Here is a 16,851-nt window from a genome sequence, read left to right as displayed (position 1 = left end):
GCACAGCTCAGAATGTGGCAGAGTTGCTGCTGGTTTCACAACCCCCTCTTCTTCGCCTGGCAGCGCCGCGGTGTGAAGGACGGCTGGCTGCATATGGCAAACCCTGCCTGCATCGAAGCCTGTGAAATCCCCCTTGCCTCACTTTGCATTTTGATCTGAAGTTATGGAAACAGCTTCTTTGAAATGCATACGTTTTATGGCAAGCGTTGAACCAGGCTCATCAGCCAAAGGAAACACGAATTTTAAAAAGCACTTGAAACAGTTCGGTTCAGGCTTGCGTGGGAAGGGAAGGGGCATGGCGCTGGCTTTCACTGGTGTATGGTGAAATGGCAGACACTGGTGCTTCTTAAAACACAGCTCATTGCTTCTCTTTGAGGTAAACTTTTCCCAGCTGCTGACGAATTCCCTGTGATTGACTGTGCCCCTGTCCGGCCACATCTGTCTCTTCCCACCAACTCATCTGAACGATCGGTCCTTGTCTTCACAATTTGTTTCTGCTTCCAAGTGGCATTGTCTGAGGGTTTCATCTACAGCAAAAGTCTCCCGAGCCGGTCTTGTGTGCAAGTTTCTAGCAAATGCAGCTGTAACTTAGAGCTGAGATCTAATGGTCTGGCTGCTCTCGTGCTCCCTGGATATAACCAGTTGATCACCTTGTCTGCAGTAATGGCCAAAAGCAGGGCCACTAGACATGAGTGACAGCTGTTTGGGGGCTGAAGTAGAATGGTCTCTGGGGTCTGCCTTGGCCTTAGTAAACAGCTGACTTTTTTATTCAAAGTGAATATAGTGCTAAATAAATATTCCTTTCAAAGCATTAACATTTTTTGCAGCTGAATTCATTTCACGCTTTAAAAACCTATGATTGCTTTTACTAACCACATTTGATGTGTAGCTCTCGGTATCTGAGAGGCTGAAGACAAATAGTTGAGTGGAAAACATCTGTTCAATTAATATTTTGTCTGTCTTTTTTTGGCAACCTAGTCCTAAAAGTAGCTTTATGCAGTGCTGTGGAAAATTTAGATTACTGATCTAACAAGTCGTAACTTCATTCTTTTTTCAACTTAAATGGTTTTTCTCATTTGTGTGTCTTACACTTAAGAATGAATCAGCCTGTTAAGGTCAGTATAGCTTAAATATGAAGCAAGGGCTGGAGAAATGAACCATCAAGTAAAGTGCAACAACATACAGGTAGTTAACTTTCCATGTGTTTATATAATCTAAAAGGGAGTGCAGGATGCGTAATAAATTAATTGAAAGACAAGAAAACGTTGCTGTAATCAACTAAGAGTGCAGCTAACTTGATTTGTTTGCTCTTCTTTTGGAGTTACTTTGTGACCCTGTAGTTTAATTAGTTGACTGTATAGCAAAAACCAGCAAGCCATCACTTACAAGATCTTCTCATAATGGGATGCTGTGACACCAACTGTCTGTATCCAAAGAAGCTTGTTACAAGATGAGCATTCTGTGGTCCTTCAGCTGTGCTCCATTTCCACAGAAGAGGTTTGCCCCTGCAAGAACTCTGAGGTTTCAGGCCCTTTCTTTCAGCTGACTTCATAGTCTAGCCCTTACCAGAAAGAATCACATATCATCTGCTGGGACATAAAAGCCTCATTGCAACAGAGCAGTAGTGTGCTCTTTACTTCTCCCTAGAGGTGGCGTTTTAAAATAAATTAAAAGGCAAAAATGAAACTTCTTATTTCAAAACTGCATTATTAATCATTCTTGTTGTCTCTTCTATCACCAAGCAACTGTGTTGCCTACTTTCAGAACAATTATTTATACGTCATACCTCTCCGTGCAATTAATTCAACATGCCCATATCTAGTAAAACCAGGATCTATACTCTTGCAGTGAAATAAGGAAAAGCCAAAAGCTTTTATTATGCCTTTTTAAGCAAACATACATATTGTGTGAAGTTATTGAGTTAACATACGATGCATCTCCAGAAGACATGAAATATTGGCAGATATCTCTAAGAAAATTAATTTTTCTATTTCCCAACTGGTCCCATGTCAGCTGCTGGGGGAAAACACATGCCAAATGTTGGCATCTTCTGATTAAAGAAGCTGTGCTGTTCCCTCCTTAGTTGGCGCATACGTTGTTAGCTATCCCTAATCTCCAAAGGGAGATCCACTGGGATTTTTGTATTTTGTGTTCTACCTGTTGCATCTGATGGGACCATCCCAGTGTAAAACTTGTCTACCTGTGCAGTTATCCCTCAGCAACTTTTCTTCATTAACACCATGTGCGAATCCACCTATTCTGAAACCACTCTTTCACCCATGGTGTTAATCAAAAGTTGATGGGGGATAACTCCATGTGTACACATCTCACTAGAAATGCGATTCAGATGTTGGGTCTCCTCCATTTGTAATCGCCTGGTCACTTATTTCATCCTGTGGTGCTGGTAGGGCAGTCTTTGTTAGAGGTGTCTCTGTCTTGAAAAGAGAATCCATTTTTATCTGGGTTTTTATGTTGAAAGACTTCTGGAAGGATTCTGATGTAAAGTAATAGATGAACGGGTCAAAGCAGCAGTTCATTGTTGCAATGCACAACGTGATGGGGTACATTGTCCTTGCAAACCTCTCCAAGGAGCAATTTGCTATTGCTTGGGACCTCACAAGAGCATACAAGAAGAGGATGGAGTTGTAAGGCACAAAGCACACGACAAAAATGGCCACGTGCACAATGATCATTTTCAACACTTTCTCTTTGTTGGTCCCGATCTGGGACAAGGTGGCAGGTTTCCGGAGAGTCCTGAGAACTAAAGAAGAGCACGTAAGGTTGAGTAGCAAAGGTATTATAAATCCTACCACTTCAATAAATATGGTGATCTTAGACAGATAGGTTTTCCAGATACGTTTGGAAAAACCTTCAAAACAGGTTGTGCTGGTGTTGGAAATGTTGGTTGTGGAGAACAATGAAGCTGAAATTCCACCGCTGAGGACCAGTATCCAAACACCAGCACAGACTATGGCAGAATTTCTCCTGGTCCTAATGGTGCGAGAGCGGAATGGGTAGACGATAGCAAGGAAACGGTCAACACTAATGCAGGTGAGGAACAGCATGCTCCCGTAGATGTTCGTGAGAAATGCTGTACCAGAAATCTTGCACAGGCTGTCTCCGAAAGGCCAGTGCCGGTTGAAGTTATAAAAAATCTTAAAAGGCAAAGTGAACACAAAAAGCAAATCTGAAACAGCCAGGTTTGTCATGAAAATGGCTGTTTCGCTTCGCATTTTCATCCGAAAGCAGAAAACAAAGAGAGAGGCACAGTTAGTAATCAAACCGAGGATGAAGACCACGCTGTACACGGCTCCATACAAGTTGTACTTAAAGGAATCATCTGTCAAACAGGTATGATTGTTGCTGTGGTTTCCCATGCCAAGTTTGTGATGTGCTTCCGAAGAACTTCAAAGTCTACTTCAGTGGCATCCATAAAATAAGGCAGTGATCGCTCTTTTTCCTGAAGAAACACATTCCAGGAAAGTTGCTGGACACCTTGCTACCACAGCGCCGTCACGAATCCCTTCATCCTAAGGGAGAGAGAAATAGATGCCGTCAGTCTTGCAACCTGCTATCACCGAAAGCGGCTGTGCAAGAGAACACGTACTCTTTCCTTTCTAAACAAAAGACTGGTAATTAGTTTTCAAAGCAGTCTTTAAATTCTCCTATTATGGGGATTTTTTGGAGTTGAACACAGCAGCTACTGCACTCAGCCTTGCCTTTCCTTCCCCCATCCCTCCCTCATCCTCCTGTTGGAAGGACAGTGATTACTAATTCCAGCTTTCTGCTTGGAAGGGGTTTTCTCCAAAATTTGAGATGGAATTTGCCGAGTGTGTTTGGAAAGAAATCATGATATTGCCCCACGATATTGCCCAGGTATAAAATTAAGCAGGCTGAAACGTTCACCTAAGCTTGTGACAACAGGAGGAAGAAGTTGAAAGTTTTAGCGCTTGCTTTTAACTGTGCAGAAATGAAAGTTCTATGTTTTTTCAACCTTTTTTGATGCAAAAGTATAAAAAAAAAAAAAAACCCAAAGTCTTCTACTGAAAAAGTACTGCTTTGCCTTTTTTCTGCTTGAATATAGGAGCATCCTTACATATGTTTTTCAAAGTGAAAAACTGCAATGCTGTATTTCAGAAATGCTTTCCAAAGTTGTGCTGGCTGCTTTTGGAAAATGTTGCATTTTTTTTTCTTAAAAAAATTGGCAAAAATGGTATTACTTTCGGGAGGACTCTTTCTGCAAATGTAAAATGCTTTGCAAAAAGGACTCCCCTATGTTCTACTGGCAGCTTCATTTCATTTCTACTCTTTGTCAAGGTTCAGAACCTAACTTTGGGAAATCTCATGAACTACACTCTCGTAAGGTTTTTCTCCCAATTCAGCAAGCTTTAGAGAAGCTTAGAGTTGAGGCAAGCATGCTGTTTGTTGGAAATCAGCGCTTTCTGAACCATCTTGATGTTCTCTTGCTGCTACTCTAAGTATCGTTTTTAAGGCCTGTGAGGATAAGCCGTTGGAAGGTCTCCCTCGCTGGAAGTGTGGACATGGCAGTTGGTACGTCTTGGGAATGTGGAGCAAAGCTGGGTAACTAAGGGAAAGACCTTTGCCTTGTAAAATACAGCAAACCAAATACAAAACAAAGTTTGTAATCTTCTTGTAATCTAAGAAACGTCTTAGTTTCTGCAGCTATGGTGTAATTTAGAGAGGTGGAACCCTTGTGAAGAGTAGGATCCTTTCCAGAAAGTGATGCTCTGACAACATCGTTTCAACAGCAAACTATAACTGAGCAATCTTGTGTGAAAGGTTGAAATGGCAACACACAAACAAACAAACTGGGGAAGAAAGCGTGAAATCAAAACAATTTGAGATGCAAACTGATCTGATTTTTGAAAATCAAATGTTTTCCACATGTTTTACTACTGGGAAAGCGCACGCTGACAGTAGTTCTTGCACAAAGGCTGTCAGTGAGTCAGCTGGCGAAATGTCCAGCGTTGAGAAAGATGTGGCAGCCACGGCTTGGCCAGATGGAAGGTGCAAGCTCTGCACCTGGACGGCTGCGGGCTTTGCAAAAACCGGCGCTGTGACCCAGCGAGCAGGCAGCACCTCGTCTTCGCGGCTTAGAGATCAGCTGGACGCGAAGCAAAACAGCGGGAAGGGAGGATCCCCAGATCTCGCTTCTCAGAAAGATGACTTTCAAATGACTTCAGTCCTTTGACATCCAAAAAGATGACTTGGAACTATTAGGTCTCTCCTGTCAGGGCTCTCTGCAGGCCAGGGCGGTGTCAGGACTGGGACACAGGAGCGGTGCTCCCAGCGGGTTTGCTGCCCTGGCTGTTTGCTGTGCGTGCTTTGAGCTGCCGGAATTCCCGGTGATTTTCATAGGCAGCTTTGGTACGCGCTCTTCGCCCAGTTTAGTAAATTATTCCTTTGTTTCAGTTGCCTTTTGAGTTGCACATCTGCGCTGACACCCTGCACGAGCAAACGTTCAAACCAGAAGCAGGCATGCCCTTGTCTGACTGCTGCTGGTGGTGTGGCACTGACAGAGCGCCCGAGCCCACCGCGGGGCTCTCCCCGCAGCGCTTGTCAGCAGGTGCTTCGTCACCCAAACCGGCTCTGGGGAGAGGTGGCAGGGTAGGGAGCGGGCTGCGGGGGGAGCAGCGTGTTCCTTGGGCCCCTTTGTGCCCTTGCACTCAGCTCGGTGCTTTTCCTACTAAATTCACAGCTAAATGAACTTTATTGTCAAGTGGCCTAGAAAAGATTGCAAGTATTTAAACTTCTTAAAAGGATAATAGTAAAATCTCAAAGTTGTGCTTTCTTTGAATACATGGGAATCTAAATAAGCAAAGGTCTCACCTACAGGTTGAAATGCCTTTACGCAAGAACTTAGTCGGATTCAAAAGTGCACGAGTTCCAGCAGGAATAGCTGTGTCCCTTGGCTTAACCCTCAGCCTAATGCGTTAAATTCTTGGCTTGTAACTCAGTAAGGAGACTGCCTGTTGCCTCCATCAGGAGCAATTTTTGTTCATGGTGAAATGTAACCTCCATAAGTAGACCCTTCTCTGCTGTGTGTAAAAACCAGGTGTGCCAGACCCTCCTGGTCCAGGTTTCACGTCTGGGTCCTAACTGGTGGCGGTTTGAGAGGGATTGGGTATCCTTCAAAACCTTCCACAGCCACGTGCCTGGGAGGTCGATGGAAAGCCCGCTTTCCGATCTGCGCGCAGAGCCCGGGATTTTGGCTGTTCCTCAAAACACAGCCTGCTGCAGCAGGTTTCAAAGGCGGCTTTGAAATGCTTACCTTTACTACTGACACGCACGGTCGCTGCCAGCAGCCTGACCCAGATACTCGTGACACAGGAGAAAAGATGCTCCACCACTTGGTCCTTTTTTCCCCCCCCGCTCTGCATCAGACAGCCACCAGGTCAAATACCAGTTTTCCTGGTGTGTGGGTCTATGGGAATTGCCTGCCAGCAATTGTCTAGCTGAGTTATGGTCTTTAAAATATAGGCCTGTGTTGTTTACCTGTCTAATGCTGAGGTGTTTAAACAAGCTGACAAGTTGCTTTGAAACTCAGCCATGTGCTTTAAATTCTGCAGCGAGAGCCTACAGATTGAATTTTCAAAATGTAAAATCCGCTTCCCTTCCTTTCCACTAAGGATTAAAGCAGTAGGATGCCCTTCACATGCACCACGGTCACCGCTGCTATTGCCTTGCTGGGAAGAAAAAACCCCTAGTGATGCACTTCAAAATGCTGAGTTAAGTGATTATAAAGAAAACCACTTTCCCGTTCTGTGTTTCAGGCCAAAACTTTAAATCCTGTATCTAAAATAGGAGGCAGTACACGAGGGGAGGAATGTGGGACCGTAACAATATGCAGCCTGTTTAATAGGGTGATATTGAGAATATTGTCTCTCTTGTAGCAGGGTCAGTACGAGCAAACCTACAGCAGCTGTCACTCATGTAACTCTCTTGTTCCCAGAGTTCTGAAGTGGGGTTCAGCAGAGTAGCTGCCAGGCTTCGCTCCGATTTGCCTTGTATTGTAGAGATACCCCCGTCCTCCGTGAAATAAAGGAAAACTACTACGTGTTGCTTCCCCTGGTGCACAAGTACCCTGGGTACTATTCTTTCATTTCCTCTTCCTGGCACCCCGAGAAATCTCCAAAACAGCCAGTGTGCAGCTTAATTCAGACCAACCACTTGTTAGTGCAGAAAATTCCTGCAGGTAAAAAGCACGCTGTAAAATCAGATTCTGTAATTCCATGAAGGCCATTCTGTCTGCTTCGTACTTCTCCACAAGTCCATCAAACTGAGGTCAGAAAAAAGCATCACGTTTGGGACTGACATTCTTGCATCTTCACACTTTCTTTTTCTCCTGTGAGATGCAAGATGAATGTAACATTACCAGTCTGAATACGTAGGACACCCTCTGTGAGTTCATTTAAAGAACTAAATGCTGCAAAGCCTCTTCTGAGGTCTGATACAGACCAAACGTGAAAGCCTTTCAGATCTGAAGGGTCTCTTCTAGATTATCGCTATGCGTACGCAGGCTATCTCTGAATCTTGTGAGACGAAGGTTTTGTAGGTACAGAAGCCAAAAACTGATGGATCACAAGGTGGGGATCCTGGGGTTCTGGGGGGGGTTCTCTGGGTTTTGTCCAGAAATGTCTCTAGGTTATGGCAGCGCTTGTTGTGCTCTGACCCAGTCTCAGACCCTGACCTGGGAAATGCACAAGTATTTTCCTTGAGCACAGCATGCGCGTTGTGCCTGCTCTTGACAAGAGCTTCATTCATGAGAGGGTTTTCACATCCCTGTTACTCACCCCGTCGGTGCGATGGTCGTGCGATGTGTAACTCACTCCCACCACTGAGCCCGGGGTTGTGACTTTACAACCACAAACTTTATCATTTCTTCCATTTTTTGGTTTTTATTTCCCTCCTTCATTCCACTTTATTTGTGCGGAAGGTTCAAAAAAGGTTTTACTGGGGAGGGGGGAACGACTTGTTTGGGGTTTTTTGTAGATTTTTGCATAGGTGATAATTCTGCATGAGGCTATAGGACTCAGATTCTTCCAGACTAAGTACTGTAGGCAAGGTGAGATGTACCGCAACTGTGTGAATATGGGCTTAGTAGATAAATGAGGAACTTTTTCTACCCGGAAAAGTAAACATTTCTGACAATTCTATGGCAGTGTGAATGAGGAATCATAATACCACCAAAGAAGCATTTCTAGAGGCTTGCAGTTGTTCACCTGAAAGCCACAAAATGTGCATTCAAAGAAAGCAAAGCAGGGATGGAAAACGCAGCCAAACTGTCTCGCCGCCGAGTTTCTCGCCGCTTTGCCGCTCGTGCGAGACCTCAGCGCCTGCAATGGGATCTCCGCTGGCTTCCTCAACAAAAGTTTCACGAGTTGTTTTTGGAGTTTTGAGAACATCAACTGAAAGCAGTTACAAGAACCAACCTCCAGTCTGGGGGAATCGGGACACCTTTTTGAGGCTGGCAGGGCAGTAACTGCGCTGCACAGCAGTGCTGGCTCTGTTTCCCAGTGCCAGCAGCGAGGGCTGGTGGAAAGCCATACCCGCGGCAGCGGGTGTTGCTGGGGATGGAGAAGGGCTTGGGCCACCAAGTTTGACGTTGGCTTTTAAACCGACCGGCTTGCCGAGCTGCTGTGAGCTCTCCGTCCTCCCCAGAGCTTCCAGCGGTCTGACAGTAACCTTCGCTTGCGTTTCTTCCCTGGTGCAGCAGGAATCACAGAATCACAGAATAGTAGGGGTTGGAAGGGACCTCTGTGGGTCATCTACTCCAACCCCCCGAGAGAGGGTGGGATTAGACAGTGGGAAACGAAGCAGCCGCCTGTAAACAAAGCACCATTGACTGTATGAAGCGATGGAAAGTAGAAATGCTTTAATCTCTTTCATTTACTAATCCTAAGTGATGTATTGGAGAACAGTAGGAAAGTAGTAGACAGGAGCGTGACTTTGAAGTCCAGCAAAGGTTTCTGTAGCTTCAAAGAGCCATTCTTCCCTGCGTTTTATCGGAGTGAATGCCTAGCCGGTATGCTGGGCGAAAGGGGGACGTTTCCGAACGATTACCATAAAAGACAGGCAGGAAGGCTCTTATTCATGGCTTTGACACTTCTTGTGCCAGGATCTGCAATGCCATCAGTACCTTCCTTCCCCAGTATTTGCCGTGAGTGTAATGACATCTCCCGCACCTGGTGGGGAGGTGAAATTGTGAGTGATTCCTGACCGTTTCTGTCTGTTGGGTTTCACTGGCTGCTTTTCAAATCTCTTACGATAGCAGAGAAACAAACCACGGGAGCCCGTGGGGCATTTCCCTTTGCCCAGCCACCAGCAGTGATGCCGGGGACTGGCTGGGATGAGGTGGGAGCGTGCCAGCCTGTCCTTCCCTCCCTGCTGGGATGGCTTTGGCTCTCCAGGGACCTCACAGACCCTCCAAGTCCAACAGCTGCTTTCTGGTGCCTGGAAGTGCGTGAACGAACTGCAGCAGGACCCCAGTTTAATTCTCTTTCAAGACAGATTGGGGAAGTGGGAACCTGAGCCTATCGGACCTAATCCAAAAGGCGCTCTCCCTTTTTCTTTCCTTTCCCTTTTTTTTTTTTTTTAATTGGTCAGCACTGCTGTTGTCTCCTAACTGTCCTTTGAGACTTACAAAGCATTTCCTGCTCGTGGTGACTTCTCTGTGCTGTATCTGTTTTGTATTGAGCTAATTAAAATGTTTCCTTCTGAAGAGAATAGTGAACTGACTTACCCGAGATTCAGACACTGGTCCTCAGGGCATGACTCCCTTTTTGTTTGCACTGAGAATGTCTCTCTCCATTTACATCTCCCCTTTAACCCTTGATGTACTTTGGCCCTCCCCATCCACTGCGGCCTTCAGAGGGTCTGGTCCGCAGCCCAGAAAAGGCAGAATTCAGCCACGCTTCCCAGCAAAGTTTGCGTTATTTTACTCTTCAAATAGGGACTTCTTTGCCTGCAGAGGAACCTCAGTCTGATGATGGAGGACTGTAGGAATGCTGCTTTTTCTGACCCTCAGGTCTCTTACTGAGGGGAGATTGCTTTATAATGGCATTGCTAAATTCAGCAGAGATCCCACGAAGAGATTTAGATGCAAAGAAAAAGCTGATGAGCTGATGACAAGCAGAATTACACCGTTCGCCTCAGTACTTGAAGATTTACAGGTTGTTTTCACTCAGGAGTAGAAGTTAGTGATGGAGGTAGCTGTGTCTTTGATGTAGCCCTGTTTATTTACAAAGCATGGTTAAGAGGAAAAAAATAAAAAATAAGAGAGTCCTGTTTCCCTGAACCGCTGGGGAATCCAACAACAGGACTCGGTTTATTTGCTTACGGTTCCAAAACGCTTTCCAGTCAGCGTCCTGCCCAAAAAGCTTCCTTTCTTTGCTTTCTCTGACACAATTTCCAGTGGTTCCTTGGTGATTGCTTGGCTTTTTGGCTCCTTGTTGCCTTTACGCGGCTGCTGGTGAGGCGCCGGCAGCAGCATGAAGCCCTCCTTTCACCCGAGCCTGCTCTGACCGCTCTCGCCCGGGGCCGTGGCTCCGGGCTGGTTCCTCTGCAGTCCCTTTGCTGGAGCAGGAGAGCTGAACTTTCACCTCTGTTTATCCAAAAATTATAGCCTTTTTTTTTTCCCCTTGCATATATTAGCACCAACAAGCTTCCATCCCGTCGTCGGTGCCCCAGCACAGACTCCTATTTCAGCTTTGCGAGCTGAACTGGGTGCAAGGAGGTACAGCTGGGTTCCTTGTGGGTGCTGAGCACAGTCCTTCAGCGGGGCAGAAGGCAATCTGTACCCTGCTCAGGACCTTAAAGCATCTGTGCCCTGCATTTGCTTACTGGAAGGAGCTGAATTGCTTTATTCTGGGGGGAAAAGGGGGAAGGTTTGAGGGCTGTGGACTGGGTGGATGTTGTCATTTGCTCCAGTGCTCTGGCTTCCGAGTGTTGGAGATGCGTGGTCCCCTCCCGGAGCTGCCGGGCTCCCTGTTCTCCCTGGTGCTCAGGGTTTCTGAGCAGGTTCCTTTCTGGTTTCTCAGCAAGGAACTGTTGCTGATTTGGAGGCATGACTGGGGTTTTCACATCATCTGTCTCACCTCCCCTCTGGGAAAAAACATTAAGGTCTTGAAAAATATTTAGTGGTCTCTAATGAAGGGATGCACGAGGAAGCACAGCACACAGCTGAACTATTTTTCAGTACGAATAACAGAGGGTAAATTTGCACCAATGCATTAAAATAAATAAGAAATGACTTCATGATGCAAAAATATCAAATCTCAGACAGTGAATGATTTTTCTGTAATGAAGTTTCTTAGGAATCAGATTTCTGATAGTGAGATGGGAGAAGGGGAATGACATTTTGGCATTGTGTAAGGGATGCTGCTTTTACTGCTAAATATGGTAGTTTCCATTTATCATGTAGGAGCAAATGCATCCTGGGGTGGAAGACTGTGTGTTCTCTGCAGGTTCAAGAAATTAAAATGGGAATATTATTAGATGAAAAGAGCAGCTTCCGTTGTGACTGTCTATTTACAGACATAATAGGCGCTCGCGATGTTATGAGCTCATGCCCAGAGAAAACCATCTGCTCTGCTGCTAGCACGCACCTTTGTCTCGGCACTTAGGGACTGATGAATGTCCCTCAATTTCACTTGCCAAGATAAAGAGACTTTCCTTTTTCTACAAAAACAAACCATTACAGATAATTCAGAAAACTTTCCTTGCAGCTGGGGTCAGCTAAGGCTAGTTTGGCTCCGAAGCGGTGTGGATCTTTACCCCCTTTTATGGGCCTGAACTGAGAAGTTGGTGCATTAGAGGAAGTCTAGCAGAGCCACTGCCTGTTCTGGTGGATAAAAAGCTCCTCTTTTCAAGGAGAGAATTTGCCTTTTGTGAAAGGTGGTGGCTCCCCATCCCCGCGACTAAATCGGATCCTTATTTATGGAGGAGGAGCAACGGGTGAAGGAGCAGAGTGAGTCTCTGCATGCACGCTTGACCTGGAAAGACCTATTGAGGCTGGATGCGTGCTCCAGGAGCCATCCTCACCCACCCCAGCCCGCGGACGGGACAGCTCACCAGCATCTCATCGGTGGTCCCGGAGCACGGATAGAGCCGTCGGGCTGGGACCAACACATCACCTGCGTACGCGTGGCCAGCGACACTCAGACATCGGTAAAGAGAGCCCCGATGCTCAACCATGCTTTAAGGAGAGTTAGCTGTATCCTGCGCAGATGCCTCACAAATATTGGCATAAACGCAGATGCTGCAAGCGCCCACGCTGAAGGGCCAAGGCAGTGCCACAATAACCAACACCCAGATCGGTTTGCCACCTACCGCTCTCCCCACGGAGCACTCTCCTCTCGCCCTCTGCTCCAGAAGTAACGTGCCCTCCTACAACGCACCCTTTTCCCCAGGATCTGGCCCCAGGTTTGGGTAAGATTGCCTCAGTTTCCCCAGCCGTGAGGTCACAGGCTGGAGGAGGGCAGCCAGCTCAGAGCTGGGAGCGCATCCCCTCTGGCAGAAGCTGCAGCGCTCGGGCACAGTCAAGGTTTCGGTCGCTGCTTCTCAGAAAACTGGGAGGCCCCAGGTTTTCACATATTTTTTTTGTCTCGTTACAATACTCTGAGTGAAAGTAAATGGGTAGCTGCATTCAGGCAGTAGTTCTGTTTGTCTGTCCTTGTACGAGCTGAGCTCCTGCCCCCAGAATTTGAAAGACATGGATTTTTGTCAATTGACCTAACCCCAGTTAAGGAGTCTCGTTTTTAGCCTCAAAGGATTAAAGTGAAATGTATGCCCCCTCCCCTCCTCCCTCCCTTCCTCCCATGTTTTTCAGGACTTTCTTTTAAAATGCAGAGGCTTTGAACCCCTTAAAGGACCAAGGTTAGTTTCCTGCCAGTTTTATTTTAGCTTTCAGAATGCTAGGAAGGGAAAGAAGATGGAAAAGTGCTACGAGGGGGGGAATATCCTTATCACCGACCCGTGAACTTTGCACTTCCCATCCGCTGGGTTTTACTGTTCTGTTCATGCAGGGGAGCAATACAAAACCACACAATTGTCTCCTCTCAAACAAAGATTAAGGAGAATCGTTAAAAAACCAGACTTTTCTTGCAAATTCTTCTGTGGTGGGCTTGTATTGTATTAAATCCGATTTCTTCCAAACAGCTGCATCTTTAGATGAAGTATGTTGTTCATTCATTTGTCTTCTGACAGCAGTTTTTCTGTCTGCTTAGAGCCGTATTTGAATTTTTCTCATGGAATTTTGCCACTGAGCTTAAAAGGAGTCGATTTTAGCCACAAATGAAAGCCAACATGATCTATAAAATTGTTAAGTTTTGCAGTGTGAAATATCTAACTTATTTCCCAGTTTTTAATATAGTTTGTAGGAACCAAATCTCACATTACATGCAGCTGAAAGCATGTCTCATTGTAAGCTGAAAGTCAAAGTTTGTGCCACATTTATATGCAACCCTTTCTTAAGCTTATGTTAAAGTGTCTTTGTGATACCGACTTCAAGTACAAAAAGAAAAGCCCTAACCAAGGGATATTTTTCACGAATCTGAAACAAACAACAGGGACAGAGAAGTCCTTAAGGTGTCATCTGCAGTGACACAATGAGAGTTGCGATGTGAATTACAACCATTTCCCCAGCAACAGTTTGGAGGAGTAGCTCGAACAGTGATTACTTTCCAAAACCTCGGAGATCGTCTCTCTCACTTTAAACAGAACCAGTTGCCTCTCCCACCCCAACCGTAGCACAGCTCAAGCAACAGGAATGAGATCTGCCCGTATAGAAAAAACACTGCTAATCTCCATTGAAACGTACAGCTCGAGCCCATCCCCGGCTAGTTTTATCACGCGGATTTGCCTCAGCTTTCAGAAAACACTGCAACCCTTTTTTCGGCGCTGACATTAAATCTGGATGCATTTCCGCGGAGTTAGAAAGTGAGGAAATAGGAACTTACCGCGGCTGGGGCTGAGCTCATGCCGGCGGCTCAGCAGATTTCAGCCCGATTCCTCCCTGACAGCCCCCATTTATCCTTTTTGTGTCCGTGGAACGCCAGCCGAGTCAGTCCCCCACGCAAGAGCTGTGAAAGTTTACCCGTTCGTCTTTTAAAGCGACCGGCGGCTGTCTGCCTGCCTTTGTTCGGAGAGGACCCCGAGCTGCCCACCGGCCGCCGCCACCATGTCTTGGGACTCGGGAGGCGAGAGCGGGCCCAGCGTCTGGGCAGGGTCTGTGGGCAGGGGGAACTCTCGGGGGTCTCGGTGGGAAGCGCTCGCCATTGGGCAGGGCCGTATCCTCCGCGCCGGAGCCCGCCCCGCGGGTCCCTCTCGCGGGGCTGTGTCCCCTTCCAGTGCCGAGCCAGCAGCTCAGGGACAGCCCGAGAATGGGCAGCGCGGATTTCCGCAGCAATCCGCTGGCCAACGCAGCCTGCGAGAGCTCGCCGGGGATGGCAACGAGCAGGGCAAGAGCTCTTGAGATCTCGGGTTTTCTGGTGCACGGCTGTAATTGGTTTTCCTTCCAATTAAAAAAGTGAGGAGGGGAGCTGGGGATCAGGAAGGCGCTGGGAAGCTGCAAAGCAAAGCTGGCCCTAAAAATAGAATGTCTTTCTAAACAGATTTAGAAAGGGGTGGGTTTTTAGCGTGGGGTAGGAAGGGGTTGTTTTTTTACGTTGGGGTTTGTTGTTGGTTTTTTTTTTAAATCTTCTCAAAGGTGCTGACTAGAACAGTCCGGACTCTTGTCCCCCAGCAGTTTGCTCTGAAAGCCCTGGGCTCCTGCTGGAAAACCGGCAGGCTTTCCAATGTTTAGAGAGGTAATTAAAAATACTCCCGGGAAGCACGGCTGCCTCTGCCTGTGTAGCTCGCTCCGGGAGCTGCTGCTGCCTTCCGGTGAATCTGCCTGCCAGCAGAGCCACCAGCTAAAAGCTTTTTATTTTGATCTCTTACCTTTAATATAAGCCCTTCAGCTAGGGAGGAGGATCTTCTGGCAGCAGGAGTAATGCAGCAGACGGCTTATTTGCCTCAGCCTGTTTATGCTGTGGAGCAGCCGGCGCTCTTTTATTTCTTTTTCAGCCCTTTCCAGTTCCATGGGTTTGAAATCCTCAGCCTGCATTTACAGCCCAGCCTCCCACCTAAGGCGTCTCGCTCGCATTGTGCTTGTCTCTCCTTTTCCTCCGCTCTTCTTGGCTGTTCCCACAGGCAGCCAAGGCCGGTAAACAGCTCATTGTGAAGCTGGAACTAATGTTATTCCTTGGGCTGGCGGCTGATGCAGCGGTCTGTGACTCGCTTCTGCAGCACGCCCAGCTGCCACGGGCTTTTATCCAGTCGATGCAAAGAACTTCCTGAAGATCTCATATAACAGCCCAGCTCCAGGCTGCAAAACCTCATCCTCCGAGGGCTCGCGCTGTAATAACCCGTGCAAAAACGCGAGCGCGGGTTTGGATTGAAGATGGTGGCGGTGCAGATGTTTCCTGCTCCTGATGGTCAAAGGTCCATTTTCCCTCTCTCAGCTGGTAAAGGTGACAGACGGTCTGGGTCAGTTGCGAAGCGATGGCCAAAGATATCGCCCATCACTCCCGCACGGATGCGGGGCTGAGTCTGCGGGCTGGGAGCAGGCTCAGGATGCAAAATCTGCCAGTGTCCCCCTCGCACACAGGGATCAGCTTTGTCCCTGCCTGGCTTGCGGGCATTTTCAGGCTGGCTGCATGGAAATCCTGATCCCTGGGGTACAATGCGGCTGCTTTTCACACCCCGGGGGCCCATTCTTATGCGAGCGCCAGTGCTCTCGGTGGGGACCGATTAAACGACACGTCTGCATCTCAAATCGCCCTTTTTAGGGAAAGAACTGTGGTTTGGAAGGTTGGAAGTTGGGTGTGCTGATGCAGATTGGAACGAGCACACGGAAACCCTTTGCAGATTAACATTTTGTGCCTCAGCCTCCAACTGCCAGCCGCTGGGCAAGCCTGTTAGAGAGGAGACTGATTACTCCTGGAAGATGAAATACAGCATAAATTTTAAACCAAAACAAAACTTCAGTGCTTCTTACAGTATTTAGCTATAGCATAGCAACTGTGGCAACTTTGATGCTGTTGGAATTTAACCAGGCAGCTGTACCTACTGGGGAAGTTTGCTTTCTCTCTGGAGTTACTGGTTTAATTAAACACGCCTAAGGAGAGTCTTCAGCTGTCGTGAACCTCAAGGGCTCTCAGGAACTCCCCCTTACAATGTTGTCTCAAACATAACGGGAGACTGGGGATTGTAGTTTTGCCCTTTATGCTCCGAAACCATCGTAGTTGTTCCAACTTTATACCTGTCGGTGGTTGCCATTGAGTTCAAAAGCATCTCTAGTGAGCAGGTTATTCAGTCACCTGTTACTTTAGTGTTTTTTTTTTTTAAAGAAGCATCTTTTCTGCTAGCTATAGCCAAAACTAGACGCTGGAATCTCTAGATTGACCCATGATGCTACTCTCCAGCCTCTAGAGATCATTAAAAAAAAATCCCAACCTTTTCCCCTATGGGACGTAAGAAGGTTTTGGTATTAACGAGACAGAAAATGTCCCCAGGGCAGTATATTCCTGCTCCCCGCCAAGGCACAGCTCACAAAGCAGCACACGCAGCCCTTTACCCTTCTCCTCACCAGTTTAAGTAGGCCAAATGCTGTGCTATCAATGCACTCTGCATATTTTCTTAAATAAATAAAGTACAAACATTTCCAGCAAAGTACCCTTCACGTCGGTTTATTTGCCAAACATGAAAAAAGGAGGTGGCTGCCTCTCTTCTTGGTTACAGTTACAGGCAAGTGTTTTCTTTAAAATGGAAAAACAATGAACAGACTCC

General features: G+C 46.9%; 1 protein-coding gene across 2 annotated transcripts; it reads right to left on the bottom strand.

Moving 5' to 3' along the window:
• Positions 1–1,848: 1,848 nt before the first annotated feature.
• Positions 1,849–15,314, bottom strand: LPAR4 (lysophosphatidic acid receptor 4). 2 transcript variants are annotated; one of them, XM_009937639.2, is made up of 2 exons: positions 14,962–15,314; positions 1,849–3,530 (listed from the first exon to the last, which is right to left on the bottom strand). In XM_009937639.2, exon 2 carries the CDS (start codon positions 3,375–3,377, stop codon positions 2,331–2,333), a length of 1,047 nt encoding a protein of 348 aa, XP_009935941.1. In that variant the 5' UTR covers positions 3,378–3,530; positions 14,962–15,314; the 3' UTR covers positions 1,849–2,330. The 2 variants fall into 2 exon arrangements, with proteins under 2 accessions (XP_009935941.1, XP_075291249.1); XM_075435134.1 differs by lacking the exon at positions 14,962–15,314 and adding an exon at positions 13,980–14,524.
• Positions 15,315–16,851: the final 1,537 nt, after the last annotated feature.

This window comes from Opisthocomus hoazin, chromosome 14 (assembly GCF_030867145.1).
Source record: "Opisthocomus hoazin isolate bOpiHoa1 chromosome 14, bOpiHoa1.hap1, whole genome shotgun sequence".
Taxonomy (NCBI): Eukaryota; Metazoa; Chordata; class Aves; order Opisthocomiformes; family Opisthocomidae; genus Opisthocomus; species Opisthocomus hoazin.
This window is presented reverse-complemented; position numbering and strand designations above follow the sequence as displayed.

Coding starts and splice junctions, on each gene's coding strand:
- LPAR4 (XM_009937639.2), bottom strand. CDS start 3,377: ATGGGAAACCACAGCAACAATCATACCTGTTTGACAGATGATTCCTTT.